Source organism: Podarcis liolepis, assembly GCF_965112155.1.
Source record: "Podarcis liolepis genome assembly, chromosome: 15".
NCBI lineage: Eukaryota > Metazoa > Chordata > Lepidosauria > Squamata > Lacertidae > Podarcis > Podarcis liolepis.
Genome location: NC_139566.1, coordinates 43,125,457 through 43,152,200, shown reverse-complemented (window position 1 = coordinate 43,152,200; position 26,744 = coordinate 43,125,457). Strand labels below are relative to the sequence as shown.

The window sequence follows — 26,744 nt, the reverse complement described above, 5'->3', positions numbered from 1 at the left end:
TAAGAACATCAGAGTCCCGCTGGGTCCCATCTAGTCTAGCATCATTTAAATATATTTGGTTATGGAGGCACATTTCTTGCTTAGCTTTCTTGCAGGATTTCATTATATTTATACCCAAAGAGCTCAAGCTGGGGTGCATGCTTCTCTTTTCCCGTTTTATCCTCACAACCACCCTGGGAGGTAGGCCAGCCTGAGGGTCTGTAACTGGCCCAAGGTCACTCAGTGAACTTCACTGCCTAGTGGGGAATTAAACCTTGGTCTCTCCCAGGTCCTAGTCTGACATTATTCACTGCACCTCACTAGTTCTAGCTGATTTATTGTCTTGTCTAACAACAAACTGGCCTGAAAAGCTATTCAGCTCATTCCAAAATTTATGTTGTTATGAGTTAAGTCAGGGGTCACTAGCTAGGCAGCCGCAGCAAGTTTTCATAAATATCCCCTAAAAAATGGTGCGTGAGAGGACAGAGGATGCCCCCAGCAGATTGTGCACCCACCTTTTTCTGCTCTTTTACATATGGCAGCCTTCTTGCATTATGCCACACACCCTGCAGCTGCCATTGTGTTATGCCATATTGCCCCCCACCCTACAACAGCCATTTTGGGACTGGTATCCACACTCATGAATTTCTAAAAATGCCCACTTGCTAAAAAGTTTGGCAACCCCTGAAGTAAATTTACCTTGCTCTTCTTAAGCAAGAAGAGAATCCTTTGCCCGCACTTGCTGGTCTGTTTAACAACCCCCAGCCTGTCTCCAGGGCTGGCCCAAGCCATTTTAGCACCCAAGATAAGGGATCCTCTTTACCCTGCTGCAACTTACTGCAGGCATTGCGGAGAAGCTGTCACACGGCTTGTGTGGCTTTGCCTGGCCAAAAAACTGCCAGCAATGGAAGTTCAAGCAGTGTGACAGCAACAGACAAGCAGCCACACTCCTTCTGACACACAGGTGGTGTGCACTGGGGTGGGTGTCCTGATTTTGCTCCCACTCTGCCAACTGAGATGAGCATTTGGGATGGGCCAGCCTGTCTCCCATAGAACCCAAAAGATCCTGGGATGTATTCTTGGTCACACAGTTCACTGGTGTGTGGGCTTTGCAGCCAAGCTCACAGCCCAACTGAGCATGTGCCCCAGCTGTGCTGGGAGATCTGCAGTGCTGGGAAAGCAACTGTCTTTCAAGGAAAATTGTTGGCCGCTGCTGATCTTCCAACTGAGAACCTCCCCAATAAGTTTCTGAAGGTCTCCAGGGTACTCCAGAACCGTCTGAAAGGGGTGGATAATCTTTTGCAGCCCGAGAGTTGCATTTCCTCCTAGGGAACCTTAAAGGGAACAATATGAAAGCAGCAGGCAGGGCGGAAGTGGGCAAAGGAGGGGACGTGGCTCTTACTTTTGTAAAGTAGCCACATAAAAGTCAGAGGTGTTATCACAGTTGATGGACATACTCCAGCCAGGCAAAAGCAATAAAAAATACAGAAAAGGCCAGTGAGGAGAATCTTAAGGGCCAGACAAAAAGGCTTGAGGGCCACAGTTGACCCAGGGCCTAAAGAGTGCTCGCCCATTTTTGTCAAAGACACAAGAACAGCCAAAACAATGCTAGAAAGCACATTTTATTCCTCATTGTGATAAAGCTCCAGCTCAGCAAGGTTTGCACATGATTTTAGCTCCACCTTTTCATTCACTGGTGGGTATCTTTCCCCCACAGAAGCGCTTATTCTCTCTCTCGGTAGAAAACATATATTAACACAGAGGCAAAATTTTATACATCTGGCAGCAAAGTGCTTTGGCAAGACAGCCACGCGCCTCTCTTCACTGCCCTGGTCCTGACAGGCTCTTGTTCATGAACTGTCTTTTCACAAAACACATCCACCACTAGGAGACAAAGGGAAAAGAAGAGGAAGTGTGAAAATGGAGCGAAGAAGTGGAAATACACCCAAGTTTCCACTCTGCAACTTGTCTTCAAAGACATCACAGTGAAAAATACATCCCTACACTCCCCGATCTCTCATTAATGTCTAACAAAATTCATGATGTGACATGACATTGTCACACCAGGAGCATGTGATTGGCTGGTGTAACATCTCAGTGAGATGACATCACATCATACTGTGGGTTCTTATTATCCGTGCTTTTACTTCACAATGTTTTGTAAATTACTTCACAAAATAAATAATAATAATAAATTTCTATACTGCCCTTCATCTGAGGATCACAGGGCAGTTTAGTTTTAAAACACAGGCATACTTAACATAATAATAACCCCCTCCATAGTTTAAAAGGCCATAGATTGTTTAACCAGCCAAAGGCCTGGGAGAAGAGGAATGTTTTTGCCTGATGCCTAAAGATGTGTGATGAAGGTGCCAGGCGAGCCTCCACACAGAGAACGTTCCACAGATGGGGAGCCACCACAGAAAAGCCCCATTCTCATGTTGCTCCCTTCCAGACCTCTCATGGCGGAGGCACACGAAGAAGGGCCTCAGATGCTGATCACAGGGTTGCTCAGGTGGGGAGAGGCAGTCCTTGAGGTGTTGCGGTCTTGAGCCACTTAAGGCTTTATAGGTCAAAACCAGCACTTGGAATTGGACCCATAAACTAACTGGCAGCCACTACAGTTGGGCCAGGATTAGCGCTATATGCTCAAACTGCCTTGCACGGATCAGCAACCTGGCTGCTTTCCAAACTGAGGCAGCCCCATGTATAACTGGACTTGATAGCAGACATGGGTCTGCAATCAAGTATGGTTCTGCTCTAGCTAGATGTTGTAAAGTAAAAAGATAGTCATACAAAACACACCCTGATTACCGATAGACTCTCTGTATTTATTTTGTAATATACCACACCCTATCCAATTGGCTTAAGGTAAGGTAAAGGGTAAAGGGACCCCTGACCATTAGGTCCAGTCGTGGCCGACTCTGGTGTTGCTGCACTCATCTTGCTTTATTGGCCGAGGGAGCCGGTGTACAGCTTCCAGGTCACGTGGCCAGGATGACTAAGCCGCTTCTGGAGAACCAGAGCAGCGCGCAGCTTAAGGTACAATGCCATAAAACAGCCTGCCCCAGCCTGGGGCTCTCCAGATGTCCTTGCACTGCAACTGTCATCATCCCTGACCAGTGACAACGCTTGCTGAGGCAGGGAAGTTGGGAATCCAACACCTTGAGGGCATTGCCATGGATGTACACAACTAATACGTAGATATGAACAGAGGATTTTAATTTAAATATATGAATTATTTGGCAAATTCCACTGGTCCTTCTAAAAAACAAAAAAAAACATAAGGCAGAGGTGGGGAACCTGTGGCACTCAGAAGGTGTTGGACTTTATCCCCCATCAGCCTGAGCCAGTGTGGTGGCCAGTGATCAGGGATGGTGGGCTCTGTAGTCCAACATCTGGAAGGCCACTGGTTCCCCAGGCCTGACAGAAAGGAAGCACTTCTGTTCTGTCAGGAGTCTGCTGAGACTTAAACCAAGGATGGCTAACTTGGCTGGGACTGAAGGGAGTCCCCACGGCCACCACAGGTGAGCCACTCCTAGCTTAAATAGAGCCAAGTCACAGAGGAGATCAATATCTGACCTTGCTTGGTTTGTCACTCTGGGGATCAAAGACCTTTTCACAAAGCCTCAGGCCGGTTTCCTGCCTCAGCTGCTGCAAGTAGGCCCTCATAATCTCTGAAAAACAAAGACGTACACTCCACAACCAAGGCCAGATCATATTATAGCTCCCATTCAGTCACAGTTTTGATGAATTAAAAATAATAATAATAATATTTCCATTTATCTGTTGATCCCAAAAGTTTACAGTAGATATAAACACATACAGTAGATATAAATACAAGTACAATAAAACCATGTTAAATTATTTTCTCCCATTCTCATACTAAACAGCCTCATGGTGTCCTGCTTTCCCAAATAATACGGTATTTTCAACACCTTGCAACTAGTTTTGCTATGCCACCTCCCAAAAGGTGGTTTTGGCAGCCAGCCTGCAGTTGAAGCTGGCTTTGCCCCTCTCCTCTCTTTGAAAGCTGCCTACAAAACAAGCTGGGATGTTCTCTGCTGGACTAAGTGAACACCTGAAGCCTGTGGTTCCTAGGAATGTGATGCCAGTTCACATTCAGCAAGCTGCCATGAAATGTCTCCCCGATCAGATGGAGAAAGCCCATCTGCCCATTCTGTTGCCCAGGCAGAGCTGCTCTCTCCATCAGACTGCAAGGGGCACAGGCACACCCAGACCTCTAAATCAAGTTGTAGGTTCGCAAGATTGAAAGAGAAGAAGCTTGAGGAAATGCTACACTGAAAATGAAGTTGTGGGGAAATGGGGGCAGAGGCTGCTTTGCGTCCTACTCTGAATGCAATGAGAGGAAGGATCCAATCCTATACTGTACACCCTTAATCCAGAGGTAAGCCCCCTTTAGTTCAATAAGGCTGATGAATGAGCATGTTTAAGATTCAGCTGTAAGTGGATTAAATCCACCAATTCAAGCTTGCAGTCCGCATTGTTACCTTGCCCTTACCTTCTTCCTGTTTGCTGCTAGGTCTGGCATAGAGAGCGTTCAGTGGAAATCCTGGCTCTCCAGGGATGGGGAAATTTGTTATTCCTAATGTATACATTTCTTTTTCTCCCTGGCCTTTGGAATTACACTGGAGGAAAAGAGAGCACAAGGAAGCATGAGCCACTTAAGATAACACAAAACGTAATGTACACGCAACACACAACTGGCAGTATTACAGCAGGATCCTATGTGTCTTTACTCAGAAGCAAGTTCTGCTGTGTTCAAAGGGACTTGCTCTGCAGTATCTGCATTGGGGTCGCAGCCTTAAGAGCTAAAACTCTACAGTGGTGATCAGCATTTCTTGTGGCTAGGATTTCTACATAATAAATAATTATACTCAAGTGTGTGTGTGTGTGTGTGTGTGTGTGCGCACGCACCCCCATACCCACTGTAATCCATAAGAACGGTTACAATTTTATTTTAATTTTCAACCCCACCCTCAAAAAGGACAGACATGGGAAAACAATACATTTATATTTTCTTGCTTTTAAACTTTTATTTCCTTCGGCTTAAAAGCAACAACCAGCTCTCAGCACATAAGGAACATCCTCCTGGCTGGGTCTGAAAGCAGGATTCTGTTCTCACAGTGGCCAACCATTTACTCCTGGGAAGCTCACAAGCAGGATGGGGGCCCAAAGGCATTCTCCCCACCGGCGCTTCCTGGGAATGCGAGCAACATCCAGACTCATTACCCTTGGCAGACAAAGTTCATGGAGGCAGACAAGGCCAGTGCCCTTTTCAATGCTGTTACCTTCTGCAGCTTTTTCAAGCACTCCGTAATGTAGAGTGTTATGTAGATCAAAGTTCTGTCGGCCTCATTCTAAAAAGAAAAATAAATCCAAGTCATCTCCTGGGAAAACTTAATATCTCTTTTCTTCACCTCTTTCTGCAATCTTAGTTTGCCCAAACCAACTGGCACCTCCTCGTTGTGTTAAGATGGCACCATAGTCTCTATTTGTTTATTTAAAATCTGTAAGCAGCATACAACCCTTTTTTTAAATAAAAAAAATAGTTACTAAAAATGCAGCCTAGAGGAAGACACAAGATTTACCCACTCTGGAAGAATGGCAGATGAAGCTGATGGACTATATGGAACTGGCAGAAATGACTGGCAGAATCCGAGACCAGGAAGAAGAGTCGGTGGAAGAAGATTGGAAGAAATTTTAAGGCTATCTACAGAAATATTGTAAAATTAATGAATGTTAGAATGATGTTGGATAGAAATTAAGTGGTTTCCAGCTGTAATGCTTTAAGGGAATATGAAAAATGGGTTGCTAATAGGGAAAAATCTAATGTTACTATTTTAAGACCAAAGATTAGGATAAACAAAGAGGGTAAGGATATGCTGAGCCAACAAATTGAACTGGAATACAAAAAAGGGAGGTATGAGGAGGTCCGAGAAACAAGCTAAGGAAAATAAATAATAGAAAAATGGAGTGGTTTTTAATCATTTTTATTTTGTATTTTTTTCTCTTTTTCATTTTGTATTGTAATATCTTAAAAAATCTTTAGAAATATCTTATAAAAAAATAAAATAAAAATGCAGCCTAGAGCCAATAAAACAGCAATATGAAAGCAGATGAAACAGACCAAGTGGGAGAAAGGGGATTCAAACCAGTGAACCATAAGCATTGCCACTCATCGTGTGAATGTCATGCATGGGGATTATTCAACACACACACTGTTCCTCTTCTATAATACTAGAGCTGATTGGAAATCATTGGGAATGTCCTTGTTCAATACATGATTAATGCAGCAATATTTTAAAAGACTTTAAAAAGGGATCAGACAAGGGGGGACAGGTTTATTAGCCAGGATAATGGAGCCTCCTTATCCAGATGCAGTCAACCTCCGCACACCAGCTAACCGGGGAAATTGCCTTCATCCCTTATTGGGGGCCTGCTGGAACCTTCTGGCTGGCCTATTTTGAGAAAAGAGGCCCTGGATAAGGGGAACCTTCCAGCAGGGCTGTTCTAATAGCAGGAGCAACTGATCCCTTTAATATGCAAATCACAGGTTGTTTTGTTTTGTTTTTGGGTACTTAAGTCACTCTTATGTCTGTATTTAATTTCTTTGGGTTGTGTCCATTTAAGTTCTACTCAGAGTAGAACCACTGAAATTGATGGATCTAAGTTAGCCATGCCCATTAATGTCAATGGGTCAGCTCCAAGTAGATACAATCCTATGTTTCCGAAAACAAGTCCCTGGCCCTCCAGAATGCACAGCAAGCATTTTAAAGCAGGTTTTCCCATCCTCCTTACCTTGATTTCATAATTTTTAAAGAAGACATTTGCTTTGAAGTAGTAAATGGCTTCATCTATGATGTCTGTATCTTTTGCTACCAAGAAAGAGAAAGAAGATAGATGTACTTGGAATATTAGAAGAAAACAAGGTATTGCAAGAAATGCAAGCTGACTCCTGAAGATGTCTGATTGACAATGCAAAAGTAAGCCCCACCAAGTTCAATTGGACTTACTCCCAGCTAAAAATGCATCTTAAAGGATTGCAGCTTCAGTTTCTAGTACTTTAAATACTACACATAAGGTTAGGGTGGCGCTGTGTTCCAAACCACAGAGCCTAGGGCTTGCCGATTGGAAGGTTGGCAGTTCAAATCCCTGCAATGGAGTGAGCTCCTGTTGCTCAGTCCCTGCTCCTGCCAACCTAGCAGTTCGAAAACACGTCAAAGTGCAAGTAGATTAATAGGTGGGAAGGTAAACAGTGTTTTCATGTGCTGCTCTGGTTTTGCCAGAAGCGGCTTAGTCATGCTGGCCACATGACCCGGAAGCTGTCTGCAGACAAACGCCGGCTCCCTCGGCCAGTAAAGCGAGATGAGCGCCACAACCCCAGAATCGTCCATGACTGGACTTAACTGTCAGGGGTCCTTTACCTTTACCTAGGTAGAATACAGAGCTGAAGAACCTACCCATGTGAAATGCATGCCTACACAGAATGCTTTGACATGCACCCTAAACCTCATTAATGGTGCTGCTTTTCAAAATATGTTGCTTGACAACAACACAGAAAAGGGACTTCTCTGTAGGGGAGTCCCCTCTTAGAAATACCTCTTCCTATCAGGGTGCTTCCGAGAACTATTAAGAACACATTTGTTTACATAGGCATTTTTTTTTCTAGACTCAATTTGCAGTGTACATTTAAAGCAGTACCACACCACTGTAAGCAGTCATGGCTTCCCCCCAGGAATCCTGGGAAGTGTAGTTCCCAAGCAACCCAGAGTGGCTGGGGTAACTCTGTCAGATACAAATAATAAACTGCTTCAGGATCCTAACATAGGAAGCTGCCTTATACAAAGCCAGGCCCTTGGTCCATCTAGCCTAGTACTGTCTGTACTGACTGGCAGCAGCTCTCCAGAGTTTCCGGCAGGGAAACCCTTCCAGTCCTATTGGAGGATTGAACCTGGGGCCTTCTGCGTACAAGGCAGATGTTCTACCACTGAGGGACAAACCTTCCATGTTGCAGAAAACACCCTTTTGAGGCCTGCTGTGAACTTACTTTCCCTGGGTGCCGGCCCTTTGAACTGACTCCTGATAGGCAACAATGCCATGTTCCCAGTCAGTTTGGTGTCTGGGTCCATAAGAGTAGAATGATAAGCCTGTAAGAGGGAAAAGAAGGGATAATCAGTAACAAAAAGCCACAGGCACACAGAAAAGCTGTTTCTATGTTTTCCCAAAAATGTACAGAAGAGTCAGAGTTCCCCAGTCCCTGGAGGCTCTTTAGCCGGTCACAGCACCCAAAGGCTAGAATAGGGGTTGGCAAATATTGGCCTCCTGGCCCACAAGTCATGTGGCCAAGCAGAAATGAAGGCAGAGCTCCTGCACCTTTACTAGTTGTGCAGAAGTGGGAATCGCAGCAGGTTCAAGCTTGCTTCACAAAGCAGCACCTGTTGAAATCCCCTCTTCTGCTGCGCAATTATTAAAGGTGCTAGCTGAGTTCCACCTGGGTTAACAACTGCCAGGTCCTCCAATATATCTTCTTTCTCCTTTTTTGTTTCTGTCTGCTTCCAGCAAAGGGAGCAAATGGGAAAGAGGCAGCGACAAAGAGCAGCATTCATGGGAAGAGACAGCTCACTGGCAGAGCAACTGCCTTGCGAGGAGCAGGGTCCTGCTGCAATCCTTGACATCTCTGGGTAGGACTAGGGGTGTCCCCTGCCTGGAACCATGGACAGCAGCTGCCAGTCGAGCTGGGCCAGGGACAGTGGGACCTTTTTTATCCTGAGGGCCACATTCCTTTGTGGAGGAACTTTCCGGGGGCCACATACCAGGAGTAGGCAGAGCCAGGGGCAAAAGTCTGCAGGGCAGTGGAAGCCCCTCCTTCCTGCTTATGGCAGGCTTCATTTTAGCCACACACGAGTCAGAGGGTTTCTCCATCCTTCGTTAAAGTCAGGCATTTTTCAGCCAAGCGAATGCACTCAAGGAGAGTATGAAGGAGGTCCAGCGAGGGGTGTGGCCTGAGTATAATCCTGAGGGCCGTGGAGAGGGGCCTGAGGCCTGTCTCTCCCCAGTGTAGACAGTACAGATGAACCAATGATCTGACCCAATACAGTGGTGGCCCCGCAAGACGAATGCCTCGTAAGACGAAAAACTCGCTAGACGAAAGGGTTTTGCGTTTTTTGAGCTGCTTCGCAAGACGAATTTCCCTATGGGTTTGCTTCGCAAGATGAAAACGTCTTGCAAGTTTGTTTCCTTTTTCGTAAAACCGTTAATACCCGGGGTGCATTGCTTGAAGAGGTGCAGTTGCGACTTGACTTCGAGGAGCAACTCATAGCTTTGGTAGCCTTTTTTGAGGTTTTTGAAGACTTTGCTGATTTTTGAAGCTTTTCCAAAACTTCTTTTGCAGCCATTTGGTAAGTTAAACTTTTAAAACTTTTTTGGGGGGTTTTGGATTTTGGGTTGGGGTGTTTGGAATTCAAGGACTTGGTGTTGGGGAGGGGTTTGCAAAGAATCTGGAAGCTTGTGTGGTTTTTTCTGCATTTTTATGATTTTTTGTGACCATTGGGCCACTCTGCTGTTTGTTTTTTAAAAAAATGTTTTTCTGTAATGTTTAGAAACTTAATTTATTGTTCCTTCAATTTTTGAAATGCTCTTTACAGTATGTGTGACTTTAAAGAGCACTTAATAAACTCTTGTTGTACCAAATTTGGCTTTGTTTGGACTTTTTTTGACCATAGGAACGCATTAATAGAATTTCAATGCATTCCTATGGGATTTCGTGCTTCGAAAGACGAAAAATTCGCTAGACGAAAAAACTCGCGGAACGAATTAATTTCGTCTTGCGAGGCACCACTGTATAAAGCAACTTTTAAAGCAACAACCACCTAAGCATTCTCCTCCTTGTGGTGCAGCAATAAAACTGCTATCATGTTTGCAAAGCTAAGCAGGGTCCGCTATGGTTTCAAATTGAATAGGGAACCACGTGCCAAAATTCCTGGATTGCAGGGGGTTGGTCTGGACCCTTGGGGTACCTTCCAACTCTACAATTGGAATTATTATATTATTCTTGCTCCAGGTCAGTGGGTAGTCAGTGTGGGACCCTCAATGCTGTAGCCTACAACTCCCATTATTCACTGGCATTGGCTAAACCAGTTGATGCTAATTGGGCTGGTGGTCCAAAATATTTCAAGGGCTACAACTGTTCTGGGATGGGCTTCACTCCCTCAAATTGCTCAGATGCTCAGTGGAACAGATACCGTAAGTCGTGGCTCTCCAGATATCCTTGGGCTCCAACTCTGATTAATCTCAGCCTTGTTGCTGGCATCTTGAGACAATGGAGTGCACCTCTGGGGGTTAAGACAAATTGCTGCAATAGCAGCACCAATGTGACCTCCCTGGGGCGCAAGCCTGGGCAGTGTGCATGGAGGTATTGGGCTGCCCAGACAACTAGACCCCCCCTCTCAGCCTCACTGATGTGGTCCAAAGGAGAGCAGAGCAAGACGTTTGGCACCAGCTTGGCTGCAGGAGTTGCTGGAAGGAGGCGTAGAAGGCGCCATCCAACCACCTTTGGGACTCCACTCTGGATTCGTGTAGGGTTTACTTACTCCTTAGCCTTTGCTTCCCCCAAAGATATCCCTCAAGGCAGCAGAGGTTTAGTGTCAGTCTACAAAACCAATAATTGGGGATGATGGGAGTTGGAGTCTTACGACATCTGGAGACCCAGAGTCAGGTTTCCCACCCCTGGGTGAGAAGGTCAACAAATCCAACCTCTGCTGCTAGGCAGGACCATTCCACATAATACAGAAGTCAATGTGTCTAAAGCATGGGGGGACGACTTTTGGGTCCTCCAGATGTTGCTGAGCTACAACTCCCATCATCCTGGGCAATATGCCTTGCTTTCTGGGTCTGATGGGAGTTGAAGCTCAGCAACAACTGGAGGACCCAAAGGTTCCCCACACCTGGTCTAGAGTGAAACATAAGGTGTTCATTAAAGTACAGTGGTACCTCAGGTTACATACGCTTCAGGTTACAAACTCCACTAACCCAGAAATAGTACCTCGGGTTAAGAACTTTGCTTCAGGATGAGAACAGAAATTGTGCACCAGCGGTGCGGTGGCAGCGGGAGGCCCCATTAGCTAAAGTGGTACCTCAGGTTAAGAACAGTTTCAGGTTAAGAACGGACCTCCAGAACGAATTAAGTTCTTAATCCAAGGTATCACTGTACCTGGTGCTCTGGTCGATGTAGGTCATTTGGGGCAAATGAGTACAGTTATTATAATAATAATAATAATAATAATAATAATAATAATAATAATAATAATAAGCCACTCTGGGCAGTTTACAAAATAGATAAAAACATAATAAAACATCAAACACTAAAAAAATTCATGATACAGGGCTGCCTACAGATGTCTTCTAAATGCCAGTCTTTTAAACTCCAAGAAATGTGATAAACGGTACTGATTCACAGGGGACCCAGCAAACCAGGGATGGATCAAGGTATCTGCCTAGCGTCCTTTTAGTAACCTCCAGCCCACAGGTCCAGACACAGGACTACAGGTATCAAAAGTTGTATTTGGGTCAATGTTTTTCAAATAGCAACTTTTTAAAAAAAGAAAGAGCAACTGACGTTTCCTTTGCCCTGCGAATTTACTGCTGCCGAGTGTGATTATTTGATGCACATTAAAAACACATCCCTTATTTTTCAACAAGGATGTTGCAGTGCGAATCCTCCACCGCAGAGAGGATGCTTTTTTTATAGAAAAGAAAAACCCGCTGGCCATATAAGGAAGTTCTTCTTTCCCCTGACATCGCCAGCAATTCACAACACCAGGCTAATCCGGGCGCAGAGACCCAGAAATCAGAAACCCAAATGGATCTATACCCTGAGTGGGGAGGGGAGGGTTTTAAAAATACACCCCGGCTTCCTTGCGCACCTTCTGGATCACAGGAATAAATCCAAGGGGCTCAATTAACAGACCGCCTTCCATCTCTCCCCGGGCCCAGCATCTTACGCCCCCAGTTCCTGTTTTGAAAAATTCCTATGAACTAACATTTAAAAGAATAAATAAATGCTCTTTTAGGCAAGTGGACCAGCTGCAGTTCTAAAAGGTGCGCGGATCTTTCCCCTTACCGGCATATTTGGGGCGCAGCAACGCAAAGCGACCCAGGGAGGAGAGGTGCGAGGCGCCCTTGCAGCGAGCAAGGCAGCGAAATCTTGCAAAAGGCAAAGAAAGCCCTTCCTGCTCCACCCAGGCAGGAAGTGAGAGGCAGGCGAGGCAAAGGCGGCGCCATGGACGCGGAGAGCCAGCAGGGGGCAGCAGAAGCCAAGTCCTATTGAATTCCATGCAGCTTACTGCCAGGTATGTGCGGTTGTGAATGATTGACAATAGTACAGGAATTAAAAAGGCGACCACCTCTTTTAAATCTCATTGAACTAAATTAAGCTTGCTTCTGAGAAACCCAGTTTAGGACTGAAGCTTCATGACTAAGTCATGTGTAAGTCTTCTGGTGTGCCTACTTCTGAGTAAATGTGCATGCAGGTCAGGCTCCACATTTGTTTTCCCCACAGAAGCTTACATCAACATTTGCTGTTTCTTTCTTCTTCTTTAACAACACAGAAAACTGTACATTGCAGCAATGCAAACAGGATTTAATATGTACAGTTCTGAGGCGGCAGAGAGAGTTGGACCATCAAAACATAGCTGTCAACATTTCCCATTTTTTAAGGGAAATTCCCTTATTCCAAATAGGATTCCTCGCAAGAAAAGGGAAAAGTGACAGCTATGCATCAAAGAGCCAGTGCATGAGGAAGCAGGCCTTAGCCCCCCTTTATCTATCCCAGGGGTGTCCAGCTTCCAAGAGACTGCGATCTCCTCCCACTATAAATAAACTGGCAGTGATTGACCAGAGTTGTTGAGCTGTATTTGAGAGGGGTGAGCCAGTTTTTTCGGGGTGGTGGTGAGGCGATTGCTGGAGATCATGTAACTAACCAGGATCAACCAGGGCCTGCCCATGATCGACCGCCTGATCTCTCACATTGGCATCATACCCTTTTTCTAAGTAGCTTTGGGGAGTGTATGTGATATTGCTCAATTTTCTCCTCACAAGAACCCTGCAAGGTAGGCCAGTATCCAAAACCAGATACTCCTGCTCTACACATCATACTTGTCACCAAAACACCTCTCATAGTCAGGGCTGGTCCTCCCCATTCCTTGTACAGAAGCCAACTAGACTGGTGGCTAGATCTTATTTCAATGATTTTGAAAGGACAGCATCCTTCATCACACCTGAGGCTGTACAAGTTTGGGGTGACTCCCAACACCTGCCAGCTCAGTCTGTCTAATGGTAGGGCTGGCTCTGTTCATATTTATCTGAATTAAACACGAACAGACCTTGTCCATCAGGAGGGAAGGAGCAAGGAATCTAGCAGAGAACGTGGGCTGGTAGTGGAGAGCAAGAGGATGTGTGAATGGGGGTCCGGCAGTGCAGGTCTACTCAGAAGTAAGTCCCAACAAGTTGAGTGAAGCTTGCATGCAAGGGGTTCCTTGCTTAGACCCATGTTGTTGGGCTTGTGTCAGCCCCGGCCAGCATGGCCAACAGTAGTCCAGCAGGATAGGGTCACAGGCTCCCCCTCCAAAGGACCAGCTCCTCTCACATGAGCCTGTCTCCTCATTAAGATCTGAAAGAGAGGCTCTCTTTTGAGTCCCACCATCGCCTGAACTGGGGAAGGTCTCTCCATATATCCACACAGTGACCCTGTAACAGAGGTGTCTTCCTCTGAAGCAGATTGACACCGTGCAACATCATGACGTCATGGCATAGCCACCTTGACATCGTACACCACAAGGAGCCAGGTGGCAGAGCTAAATGCCTCAAAAAATACAGGGGGGGGGGCTGAAACTGTATTGGCCCCTAGGAGTTGGTGTGCCTGCGCTGTAAGGTAGGGCACTGTTATTATTCCCCGCCCATCTATAAGTGAGGAAGGAGGTGCCTTGAGGTTGGCAAAGTGGGGCTTAAAGGTAAAGGTAGAGGGACCCCTGACCATTAGGTCCAGTAGCAGATGACTCTGGGGTTGTGGCGCTCATCTCACTTTATTGGCTGAGGGAGCATGTGGGTCATGGGTCATGTGGCCAGCATGACTAAGCTGCTTCTGGCAAACCAGAGCAGCGCACGGAAACGCTGTTTACCTTCCCGCTGGAGCGGTACCTATTTATCTACTTGCACTTTGAGGTGCTTTCAAACCGCTAGGTTGGCAGGAGCAGGGACAGAGCGACGGGAGCTCACCCCGTCACGGGGATTTGAACCGCCGACCTTCTGATCGGCAAGTCCTAGGCTCTGTGGTTTAACCCACAGCGCCACCCACGTCCTGCCCTGTACGGTAGGGCACTGTTACTATTCCCCGCCTATCTATAAGTGGGGAAGGAGGTGCCTTGAGGTTGGCAAAGTGGGGCTTACTGAAGGCCATTACAGCTTTTCTGACGTATCTCAGCCCAGCCCTTCCTGTTCCAGAGTCCAGCCTAAGATGCTACTTTACAATGACCTCTTTATTGACTTAACAATGCAGCCTTCTGGGTCTACTCAAAAGGAAGCCCCAGGGAGTTCAATGGAACTTACGCCTAGCTGGGCGTGCACCAGATAGCCTAGGATGCAACAATTTATTCCTGCTGTCCAGGCATGCAGAAGAAGCAAAAAGATAGTTAATGCAAGGACTGCTTCTGCTGGATTGTGGGAAATAATTTTTAGTGCAGGCATGGAAAATCTGTGGTCCTCCAGATGTTGCTGGATTCCAACCCCCATGAGCCCCGGCCAGGATGACCAATGGGCAGAGATGATGGGAGTTGGAGTCCAACATAATTTGTAGGGCAACAAGTTTCCTCCACCCCTGTTTTACTGGAGACTAAGGAGAGGGAAAGTTCTGTCTTAATTTTCAGCATGGGCCATGGAGGGAATGACCTGAATACACATGAGAATTCTTTTGTTAAAAGCTGCTGTCCTTCACAAAGCACAGAAAGGCAGCACTGAGCAGCAGGACCACAGCACTGTAGTTCAGTTCAGATTAATCACACTCCCAATTTATTTGTACATATTTGCTCCGGTTGCTTAAGTAAATACCACCATCAATGGTTACAAGGCTAAAATGAAAATGCTCCATCTTTTTTGTAGCTCAGTAAGCAACCAAGAAATGCAGAGAGTCAATAATTTATTTCTCATGATGCCCCTTCTTTGCCTAGTCACTTCTACAAATAATACAACTGTGTGAAGCGGCATTATATACACTTAATGTATTACACACACATACACATATTAAAATGCTTTGCGGTGGGGAGAAATGCCCCTACTTCAATCGCTGCCTGAAATTTATCAAGCAGTTTGTGGTTTTCAAAACACAATGCATAGAAAATCTGAAGAGTCCTTTTTCTTTTTACAAAATAAACCCTTAAATCTTTATTCGTCCACTTGATCTTGGAAGTATTCATCAAAAGCAGATGATTTATCTTCCTCATTTTCCTGTTGGGGGAAAAACACACACAAACCTTTAACATTTTGAGTAGTTCAAGACAGCAAAAGATACACACACTGTCAAAAAAAGGAAGAAACCCTGTTGTAATCTCTCCTCATGAAAATAACAACCCCGACACACACACACACACAAATTTTTATGGTCCATAATCCACAGTGAGGACACCAGAGTAAATATTTCTACCTGAAAATGGTGATAGGTTGTCTTTTCTTTTGTCTCTCTTACCCTTTGACAAGATTTAAAGAAGATGGAGAACATACTGAATGGACCCCAAAATAAGATGCAACACCCACAATTTGGGCCAGGTTTCTTTCATGGCAACCCTATGCATGCATACCTGGGAATAAACTCCACTGAACAAAATGGCACTTCATGCATGAGACTATGCTTTTTAGGGGGCAAATTCAGGGTTATTCTGGTTAACACCCCCGCAACCGAACAGCAGCTAACCCTTCTCAGACTGAGGTCTACCTTGACACAAAGGTCACCCCTCCTGGGCGTGGCCAGTACTGGAGGGAGATCATATCAATGGCTGCTAGCCACAATGGTTAAGGGCAGATTTGTGGCCTTAATGTTCAAGGCTGGCTGAAGCCTAACTAATGTTGCAGGAGGACCTTGGAACTTTTTACCTTTGGCTCTTTGAACTCCAGATCCTCCCCATATTGAATGGAGAAGTCTATGTGCTGCAGTACAATATTAATGCTTTCCTCATCGGAGCGATCAAATGGCAAAAAACGGACCATGCTGTAGTCGTCAATCTAAAAAAGAGGCAATAAACAGATATGGAGAGAGTGAGTGGCAACGAATTCAAGCAGCAACAGTTAACAAGCAAAACACTTAGCCCCCAGAGTGCTTTACAAGTGGGAGAGGCAGCTAATGCTGATACAGTCTGCTTTAATAGGCAATGGACCGACAACTGTACTGTGAATCAAGCCAGGTTATGAATTACCCTTGTGTCTGCATGTCCACCTTCTTCTCTCCTCCCTTTGCACCACACCTGTATCTGGTGCAGAACCATGGCAATTAGCCATGGTTTCCTGTTTCATCAAAACCAGGACACTGTGGTTACTGGCTATGCACAAATACCAGATCTCAAACCAACTTCAAACCACAGTTTATGATCCTGGCTTGTTCTGAAGCTGGGAGTTAACCACAGTTTCTTGGTGTGGATGAAACAGGAAAATTGTGTGACAGGAATCTTCCATTGTAGCCGTAGCTTAAATTAAAGCCAGAGCTGCAAAGGAAGAACTAGAAAAAACAACAACTAGAAGCTACTGCGTTGGGTTATTGCAGGTGGCAATTTTAAGGTATAACTGTACTAATCTCCACTGCTGGATCTTAAAACACAACTTACCAACCCACAGATCGCCTGAGTTAGCTTCTTAAACCGTTTGCTTTTGAGCAAATCTGTAGAATCTTCCAGTGTAGAATACATGTCAGGGTCCAGATACCTGGAAGGTGTTGGTTGAAAAGTTAAAAAACACAGCAGTTTGAGAAGATCTTCATACTAACTGTCCATTAGCTGCGCCTTATACTAGTTACTCCCCACCCCAAAATTTCTGTTTGTGTTCCCTGACACAGGGGAAGAAGTTGACGAGGAGCTTTTGGTAGATCTCTGGGTGATTTGCAGTTTATCAGCAAGTGTTTACAACTCCCAGCAGCTAACAGAACAACTTTCCCCACCTAAATCAGGCAGCTGAAATGAAGAATGCTAGTCAAGAGTGGATTTGTGTGAATGTGCGTGAGATGGAACTGCGAGCTCAGCTCAGTTCTGATACCACAAGCAATCTGCTTGGATTCTAACTGTACATCTTTGACAAATGGCTCTGCTTCAGCAGATCTTGGCGTTCTAGTAAACGAACCAAACAACCACAAACATGTAAGTAGATCCCAGAAGTTCGTCCCTGCCCTAAGCTGTAATCCGGGGCTGTTTCCCCTCACAAATAACTGTGCACAGGATCAGGTACACAAAGCACTGCAAGCTGCCACAGGGCTAAGAACCCAACCCTGGAGGTTTTGTGAGTGGCACCAGATGTCAACCTCCACCACATGTACAAAGATGTTCTATATATCCAGGTGGCTAACCTGTTGCCCTCTGGACTCCAACTCCCATCATTCCCAACCACTGGCTATGTTAGCTGGAGTTAATCCAACTACATCTGAAGGGCAAGAAATTAGCCCTTTCTGCTCTTCCGAGACTATTTTTTTTTAAATCATTTTTATTTTGGGGGGAGGATATCTTCACCCCTCCTTTCCATTATTGCATTTTCCTCCTTTCATTGGAAGCTGAACTCAAGTCATCTAGTGTGGCTGACTTTATCCTGGACAGTTCTGAAAGGTGGAGCTGATGGCAGTTGGTAGTGACAGGTTAGGAATATGCTGTCATATGCTAAGACAGGCTCATTGGTGCATTTAGCTTAGCACTGTCTACACTGACTGGCAGTGTCTGTCTAGGGTTTCAGGCAGGGGCCATTCCCAGCCTGACTGGGAGATGCTGAGAACTGAACTTGCTCGGGACTGGAAACTGCCACTCAGTACCTTCCTTCCCAGATAGGTCTCAATTATATAAACTTTGCTATATACAAAAAGGGATGGGAATTACCATATTTTTCTGTCTATAAGACACCCCCATGTATAAGACGACCCCTATTTTTGGGGACTCCAATTTAAGAAAATGGAGGGAGATGCCCCCTCTTTATAAGACACCCCCAAATTTTGGACATTATTTTTAAGGAAAAAAACCTAGTCTTATACATGGAAAAATACAGTACTTTTTTTCTCCTTCTCATCTCATTCCTTTTGCCTTTTTATTATTGCATCGCTTAACCATTAATTTTTTTCCAGTTAAGAGTCACCCTAAACACTTAGCTTTTCTGCCAAACATGTGGTAAATAGGGCAGCCTGAGCCTCATGCCAGGATTTCGTCCAGAGCATGACGAGGGAGGCTTTGAGATTGTGGCAGAATTGAATGTGCTGCTGCTGCTGCTGCTACCTACAAACAGAGTCTTCTGTATTTGGTGGGTGGTTATCTCTGTGGTATTCTGGATCTGCTAGTTGTTACTGTGTTCCCCATATCTTATTTGTTTCATTTTATACTGCTATTTCAGAGGATATTTTACATAACTGATATCTATGCTGCTGTAAAATTTCATTTTTACCCTGTATTTTGGTATTTGACTTTTATTTCTGACATTTTTAGGATGTTACAAACCACTGAGAGATTTTCTTTGAAATATGAGGCAGTGTGTAATTTACATAAATAATAAAACATGAGATCCAGCCCCACAACATTGAGGCAAAAGTCCGCATTTCCACATGCTTACTTTTCAATTTCTGCTTTGGCTTTCTTGCTCAGCAAGTCCATCTTCGTCATGACATTGACTTGGGGAATCTCTAACGATATCATTGCACTCAGGGCAGCCATGGCTCCGGAAATAAACTAGCGAGAGAGAAAGACACAAAAATGAATGGAATTTGAGAAGAGATGTGAAGGTGCCCTGTTCCGAAAATGCCACCTGTTTAACCGCTGCTGCAGGGATGTCTCAGGCCAGCCATTCAGCGGGGTGAAATAGGTGGCATCTGGAGGTCACAAGGGATAGATGAAGGCAGGGATATTGTAGAGCTAGAAAGGGTGAAGAAGAGGGCAGGCAGAAAGATCAAGGGGGTGGAGCAACTCCCCTGTGAGGAAAGCTTACAAAAATTGGGACTTTGCAATTTAGAGAACAGGCAAGTAAGAGAATAATAATGATGATGATGATGTTACTATTATTTGTACCCTGCCCATCTGACTTATGCATGATGTGGAGAAAGCTGATAGAGAAAAGTTCCACACTTTCCCATAATACCAGAACCAAATGACGCTCAATGCTGGAATATTTAGGAGACACAAAAGAAGACTATGGTTCACACATAGTTACACTATGGCATTCACTCCCCAAAAGTGGAAGTGATGGCTATCAGCTTTAAAATGGGGTTAGGCAAATTCACGGAAGATAAGGCTATGTACTACGTCCAATATCAGAGGCGGGATAGCTCAGCTGGTTAGAACAGGGGTAGGCAACTTAAGGCCCATGGGCTGGATGCGGCCCAATCGCCTTCTCAATCCGGCCCGCGGACGGTCTGGAAATCAGCATGTTTTTACATGAATAGAAGGTGTCCTTTTATTTAAAATGCATCTCTGGGTTATTTGTGGGGCCTGCCTAGTGTTTTTACAGGAGTTGAAGGTGTGCTTTTATTTAAAATGCATCTCTGGGTTATTTGTGGGGCATAGGAATTTGTTCATATTTTTTTTCAAAGTATAGTCCGGCCCCCCACATGGTCTGAGGGATGGTGGACTGGCCCACTGCTGAAAAAGGTTGCTGACCCCTGGGTTAGAGTGTGGTGCTGATAACACCGAAGTTGCAGGTTCAATCCCTGTATGGGCAGCTGCATATTCCAAGGGGGTTGGACTAGATGATTCTCAGGATCACCCCTTCCAACTCTATGATTCCAGTTGCTGGGAATCACATATGGAGAAGAGGGCTGCTGCACCCAGGTCCTGCTCGCAGGCTTCCTTCCCATAGGCAACTGGTGAGCCAGATTGCATTGCTCTTATTTATGTTCTCATCAACTGGAGTCTGAATGGTGCAGCAAGACTTTTTGCAGCACTGGCCCAGCGGGGGAATGGAGATTAGGGCTCCACTTGAACCAGCGCAAAGTCTTAGGTCTTCCACTGTCCAGAAATCCAGTTGCTACAGCAATACAAGAAAGCAAGCAGCCAGATGGTTAAGACAGCAGGTTAATTTGCCTCAGAGTCATATTTGGATGCCAAATTGTGTTAAGACCCTAAAAAGAAAAAAGGGGTGTGTGTCTAGATTTGTCACTTGTTGGGGGTGGGCAGAATTATAAGTTACCTTGAAGGATTCCACCATAAACTGAGAATCAACAAGAAAAACGCCACAGACGCGGAACTCCCACTGCTGAAGCTGTTCGACAAGTTGCCTCATCACTGGCAGGTGCGTGTAGAGCTCAATCTGACCTGAGGAAGGGGTCACAACTTTTAAGAAATGTATTCGTTTCATGGACTTGCACCCTGCCCTTCCATAAAAGGTTCAAGGTAGCTAAACTTCTTCATTTTTTAAACAGCCAATCTATTTGAGACCAATAAAAACAACAATATATAATTAAGAACTGAAAACCGAAATAGACAAAAACGACAGTGGTTTAAAGACAAAGGCGAAAGCAAGTGGGGCCCAGACTCAGAGCAACAGGCATGAATTTTACCCTTATAGAGCAGGTGACATTCTAGCCACAAAAAAGCCAAATTGGGTTCCTAAAGCCCCTACACCTGCCGCCACACCAGATCTTTTTCCATTCAGGCAAGCAAGAAGAATGATCACAATTCAAGGCCAGATTCCAGCCAGGTAAAAGCACCTAAGGAGGGTGCAGAACAAAGCTGAGGGAGGGGTTGCGCTAGTGGAAGGAGGCAGGGCCTGGAGGGAGTCCCAAGGGCACTACTGCAAAGCAGTGGTCCCCCCCCCCACAGTGTGTGTACTAAGGCTCCCCCCACAACTGTACTAAGCTTTTGTTTCCCTTTGTTATTTTAAAATTCTTTGCTCACCTGGGCAATCAAAGAGTATATAATCGTCTTCCACGTGGCCAAGACATCCTTCCAGCCAGTCAAAGTTACTTGCAAAGTATTCCATACAAAATACTAAGCCACCATTGGGGCCAAACCTTAGAGAATCGTCTTCCATGACATCGTCCACTTCAATTAATTCCCGGATATCTGAAACAAAAACAAAAAAGGGAGGGGGAACACAACAATTTTGCTTGATTTCTCTCTCTCTCTCTCTATCTCATGTCTGTGTGCGTTATATTTTTTTACATCCTGCCTTTTCCCTGGACCAGAACTCAAGGTGGCTTACAAATAAAAATACAAAACACAAATGGCAGGGGCAGGAAGAGGAGGAGGAGCCTCATGTCTGTAGTAAATGACTTGGGAGAAGGGTTTCTCTGTGCATGACAGTTTTAGTCAGCTGGTGACTGGGGAAGAGAAAGGAGGAATGGGGGAAAGGGAAGGTGGAAGTGGTTAAAGAAACATGTGGCATTTGGCAGAATGAGGGGGCATGTGGAAGGTAGGGAGGAAGGGGTGTGTGTGTGTGTGTTAGAGAGAGAGTGTGTTTTAGGGCTCTGTAGCTGGGGACGAAAGCTGAAGAGAAAGAACTGGGGAGGAAGCAAGTGGATGGGGTTAAGGGGGGATTTGGAGTGCTGTGAAGGAGCAACAAGGGGGCATTAGAAGAAATGAAGAGGAATATGTTAGTGTCCGTCCCTTCTGGTGGTTGTTGTTGTTAACAACAACAACAACTATTTTATTATTTATACACAGCTTACAACAGATCTAAAATATAATAAAAACATCAATCCTTATAAACTTCCCTAAGCAGAGCTGCCTTCAGATGTCTTCTAAAAGTCAGATAGTTGTTTATTTCCTTGACATCTGAAGGGAGGGTGTTCTACAGGGAGGACGCCACTACTGAGAAGGCCCTCTGCCTGGTTCGCTGTAACTTTGCTTCTCACAGTGAGGGAACCAGCAAAGACCCTCGGAGGAGGACCTCAATGTCCAACCGTACTCAACCGTCTCCCCCTGCCATTTCTCAGCTGCCTCATATGAGAGAGATAAAGTATCTGAAGCCCTCAAATAGTACCTTCACACAACACATTTTACTCCTGATACCATGTGTTATCTTCAACATGCAGTTCCAGATTCAATGAAGTGATTTAGCAGAGATATTTGATTAACAACCAAACACGTACATCAGCTAAATTTAACCTCTAACTAAACAAGCTAACTGACAGGCTTGCACTAAAAACTCTATTCATCTTAAATATACAATAACATGTATCATCATGGGGGTGTGTGCAAAAGGGGCCGCAGAATAGGAGAGAGTTGGCAGCATGGAAATGGTAGTGGTCTGTGTACAAGTTGGAATTGGAAGCAGCAGAAGCGAGAAAAAAGGGGCTGAAGGTGAGAACTGGGGTGTGCAAAGGGGAGTTGTGAAAAAAAGGAGGCATGGAGGTGAAGATGAAAGCGAGAGTATTAGAAGGGCTGTAGAATAAGAGGGGATGGTGGCTTCATAATTGGGCAGAAAAAGTGAAAAGGGTGCTCAGTAGCTGCAACATGTGGGAGGTGGAGGATTCCAGCGATTCCCATGTGAGTGGTCTGTGTGCAGGGAGGGGCATTGCAGAAAATACCAGTTGCTGGGGAACTGCTATTGTGGGAGGCTGCTATTGCACTCATCCTGTGAGAACAGAATTCAGCAAGCCTCTGCTTATCATAGAACCATTAGTTCAACTCCCGGCAATGCAGGAATCTCAACTAAACCATCCATGACCTGCTGCATCCCCATATGCTTCAAGCCTTGGCCTTACCTGCCATGACATCATAGTCAAAGTGTTCTGCAGCGGGATCAAGGTTCACTACCTGGACCGAGCGATTCAGTTCTTCGCAGTGTTGGACCATGGTGGAACAGTAAGTGCTCTGGAATTTAAAAAATCCAGAGCATTAACAAACTAGCAAAAGCCACCAGGAGAGTTTCTATCAGTGGGCAGGAATCCAACATCTGAGGAGAGAAGATAATTGAGACATCTCTGCCGACAGTCTCCTTTGGAACATGGGGCAGCCATTTGCTTTCCATTGAATAACATTGAGCACAATCTATCTGGGTCCCTAATAGGCATGATCAGACGGTTTTACAGGAATTTTGTTTAAATTTTATGAAAATCACCATGGTTATTAATTTTACAGAGAAAATGGGTATTCTGAAAAGCTCTGAAGAAACAGCTGCCTCTACATCAGCCTGTCCATGTGACAAGATCATCCAAGGCCTCATCTGTGTGTCTCTACCATGTGAGCCCAGATGGGTGACGACTGTGGAGAAGACCTTCTCAGAGCTGCCACCCCATTTATGGAATTCTTTCCATTAGTTTGGATTGCCTTTGGCTATCTTTTTAACACCAAGTTGGACTTTAAAAGAAAAGATTCTAGGCATTATTATTTTTTCTAGGCAATGATATCGCTGCCAGTTTTCCCCCTTCCATTCAGTTTTATCCCTTTAAATTTTTGCTGCTCTTTTCGCTGTACTGTTGCTTTTTTATTTTTACCGCCAACCCCAGCCAATGAGAGTTGTGGTCCAAAACATCTGAAGAGCAGCAGCAGGAATAAGCAGCACTTAAAAACCAAAGTATGCTAAGAAGCTTTTACTTTGGTAAAATCGATTGAAAGTGGTTTTCGTCTGCCATCAATACTGTACATGCAACTTTTTGGAACGGTGACTTTATTAGATTGGGTGAGACAACACCGACTTTATTTGCCAAGCTCTGTATTCCCTTTTCGACGACTGTTTTGTTAGCTTCTTGTTAACTTCAATATTGTTAATTTAATTAATAATTCAAAAATCTATTAGCGAGGAGTAAAACCCCTTAAAGAGGCAGAAAAAGACGAATAAGCTTTTAAGAACCTCGGCTATAAACTGCGTTGCTGTGCATAGCAAGGGCGGCACTTTTGGGCAGCTGGAGAGGATCATTTAATGCAGCAGCATCCCTTCCAGAGGCCCCTTCGCCGGGCTCGAGTCAAGGCCCGCACTCACCTTCCCGCTCCCCGCGGGACCCATAACCAGCTGCGCATAGCGAGGCATCTCGGCCTCCTCCCGAGCTCAGCGCCTGGAAAAGACCGAGCGCCACTACTTTGGCCCAACGGGCCATCCGTAGCGCGCACGCACTTCAACTTCCTGTTCTCGCGCCACCCGGCTCCATGGTCTGTACGTCACTTCCGCTGGTACGGCAAGCGCAGCAAGTCAAACTCTGATCCTTTGGGCAGGTTTACTAACTGTTTGAAGAGCCGCCAGAGCCCGATCTCTCTTTTGGAGTGTTGAAGAGGGGGCGGGGCTGGGCCCCGGAGGGTTGGAAATGTGGGGTTTTTGGGGTGTGCGTTTTTTTGCAAATGAGGCTCCAGTCCTTAAAAGGGCTTTCTGATTCAGTAAAAAATATTATTTATTATTTATTTTGGACTCTGCCTTTCTGTGATAAAAGCAAACTCATGATGGTTTTAGAAACACACACATAAAAAAATTCCTTCCAGTAGCACCTTAAAGACCAACTAAGTTCTTGGTATGAGCTTTCGTGTGCATGCACACTTCTTCAGATAGCATATATCTATCTGGTATCTGAAGAAGTGTGCATGCACACGAAAGCTCATACCAAGAACTAACTTAGTTGGTCTTTAAGGTGCTACTGGAAGGAATTTTTTTATTTTGACTATGGCAGACCAACACGGCTACCTATCTGTAACTGGAACACACACACATGTATCTTTAAAAGAATGTCCTGTAAAGCCCCACAGAGCTCACCTGCACTTACTCTAGGATCAGGGTGCATCCTAGGATTGCATCCACTTACCTGGAACTAAGTTTCATTGAACTCGACACATATTTAGAGTTGAATTAGATACAGTACATATGTATGAAAGTGTTCATCAGGGCATATACAGAGCACACAAATCCAAATGCCACAGGGTTAAATGAATCCATAGGTCTTCTAAGGTGTCCGCAATTATTTTTTAAAAAACAAAATTATTTATTTTACATATTTTCCTGATCGTGATAAAACCTTGCAAGTGGCTTGCAAGAAATATTAACATTATTGGTTTAAAAAAACTGGTTAAAAACCTTTAACATAATTAAACCCTATAAAAATTATATATATCTAGGTGCAGAATAAAAAAAATGTCTGCAGCAGTACAGATACAGTATTTGTCATTTTCAAGGTTAGTAATAGGAAAGCAGTACATCAAGTATGCAATGGAACAAATAATAATTTACTGCCCCACAAAAGACCCCCCATAAAATAAAATTATTTGTTGTTTTGTTTGTTAGCAACCTACCCAACAGTGCATCTGCCAGAACAACATTTTCAGCAAAACTCTTGGTTACAGGTGGGAGACAAAGAAGATAAGGCCAGAAGATAATGGGGGTGTTGTGTCTGTTATCCTTATTGGGAAATGGGTAAAAGGTGGATCCAGCTGATTTTAAACGGATCCTCATGAATTCATTATTTTTTCATTCAAATTAAATAAAACTGCCATGATACTGTAGACCATGTCTTAGTCTGTAGGCAGCATCAAAAAAATCATGCATCCACTGTTTCGTGGGGCCACAATGGTGCAAAAACATGGTTAAAAAACACGGATCCTCATGATTTTTGCACTAGATCAGCCCAAAGTCACCATCTGATCAAAAGTGTCCAGATCAATGGAAGACAATAACACAATGAAATTCAAAACAGTAACAATTTATTGTGCATTTATTCAAAATCCATTAAAAATACTTATTTTTATTCCATTCTCTTCCAGTTTTTTCTTCTTGACACGTGGAGTTACACAGGAAGTAGATCATATATCCTAAGGAACGGAAAAACCCAAAATTCTGTGAGATCTTTTGAGGCAAAATAATGCTAACAGCTTTCAGATCTCTCTCTGTCCCCTGCCCTGCCCTGTCTTTTGCCAAAACAAAGGTGTCAACCCTGTGCCCAGAGCCGCTCCCCCCCCCCTGCCTCCCTGGGCTGCAGGAGTTTCCAGAAGGAGGCCTACAAAATGCCACCCACTCTGCATCTGCATCACTGTATTGTGAAATCGTCAGGGGAACTATTTAGTTATATGACCACAGCACTCAGAGTGGTGTTTGCTAACATATGGAAATCTGACATATGTCCTTGAATTTCATTTTGTTATTGTCTTCCATTGGTCTGGACAATTTTGATCTGATGGTGACTTTGGGCTGATCTAGTGCAAAAATCATGAGGATCCGTGTTTTTTAACCATGTTTTTGCGCCATTGCGGCCCCACGAAACAGTGGATGCATGATTCTTTTGATACTGCCTGCAGACTAAGACATGGTCTACAATATCATGGCAGTTTTATTTAATTTGAATGAAAAAATAATGAATTCATGAGGATCCGTTTAAAACCAGCTGGATCCGCCTTTTACCCGTTTCCAACCGAGAATACAGCTCCCTGCAACATAAAACATTTTAACCAAAGATGATTAAAGTTCATTTCAACATAGAACATTTTAACCACAATAATAAGGTACAGCAACACGATGCGGGGCTCGAACCACCAAAGCGCAGCCCAAGGTGGGCGGGAGAGGAGGGAGGGAGCGAGGGCGGGCTCCGCGTGACTACGGCGGCCGGGCCGGCC

General features: G+C 44.8%; 2 protein-coding genes and 1 long non-coding RNA gene across 3 annotated transcripts; 1 reads left to right on the top strand and 2 right to left on the bottom strand.

Annotated features, from left to right (window-relative positions):
* Positions 1 to 1,585: 1,585 nt before the first annotated feature.
* ARPC3 (actin related protein 2/3 complex subunit 3) lies at positions 1,586 to 12,278 on the bottom strand. Its single transcript, XM_083476767.1, has 7 exons — positions 12,122 to 12,278; positions 8,051 to 8,150; positions 6,802 to 6,878; positions 5,292 to 5,360; positions 4,502 to 4,628; positions 3,562 to 3,656; positions 1,586 to 1,863 (listed from the first exon to the last, which is right to left on the bottom strand). Exons 1-7 carry the CDS (start codon positions 12,125 to 12,127, stop codon positions 1,801 to 1,803), a joined length of 537 nt encoding a protein of 178 aa, XP_083332893.1. The 5' UTR covers positions 12,128 to 12,278; the 3' UTR covers positions 1,586 to 1,800.
* A 2,762-nt stretch (positions 12,279 to 15,040) lies between these two features.
* GPN3 (GPN-loop GTPase 3) lies at positions 15,041 to 24,305 on the bottom strand. Its single transcript, XM_083476755.1, has 8 exons — positions 24,139 to 24,305; positions 22,922 to 23,030; positions 21,111 to 21,278; positions 20,404 to 20,528; positions 18,835 to 18,950; positions 16,866 to 16,962; positions 16,141 to 16,269; positions 15,041 to 15,498 (listed from the first exon to the last, which is right to left on the bottom strand). The coding sequence occupies exons 1-8, from the start codon at positions 24,184 to 24,186 to the stop codon at positions 15,436 to 15,438; spliced, it is 855 nt and encodes a 284-aa protein (XP_083332881.1). The 5' UTR covers positions 24,187 to 24,305; the 3' UTR covers positions 15,041 to 15,435.
* Positions 24,228 to 25,810, top strand: LOC310694060. The gene is made up of 3 exons (XR_014519509.1): positions 24,228 to 24,326; positions 25,423 to 25,551; positions 25,762 to 25,810. It is a non-coding gene; the product is annotated as an uncharacterized lncRNA (long non-coding RNA).
* The last annotated feature ends 934 nt before the right edge of the window (positions 25,811 to 26,744 follow it).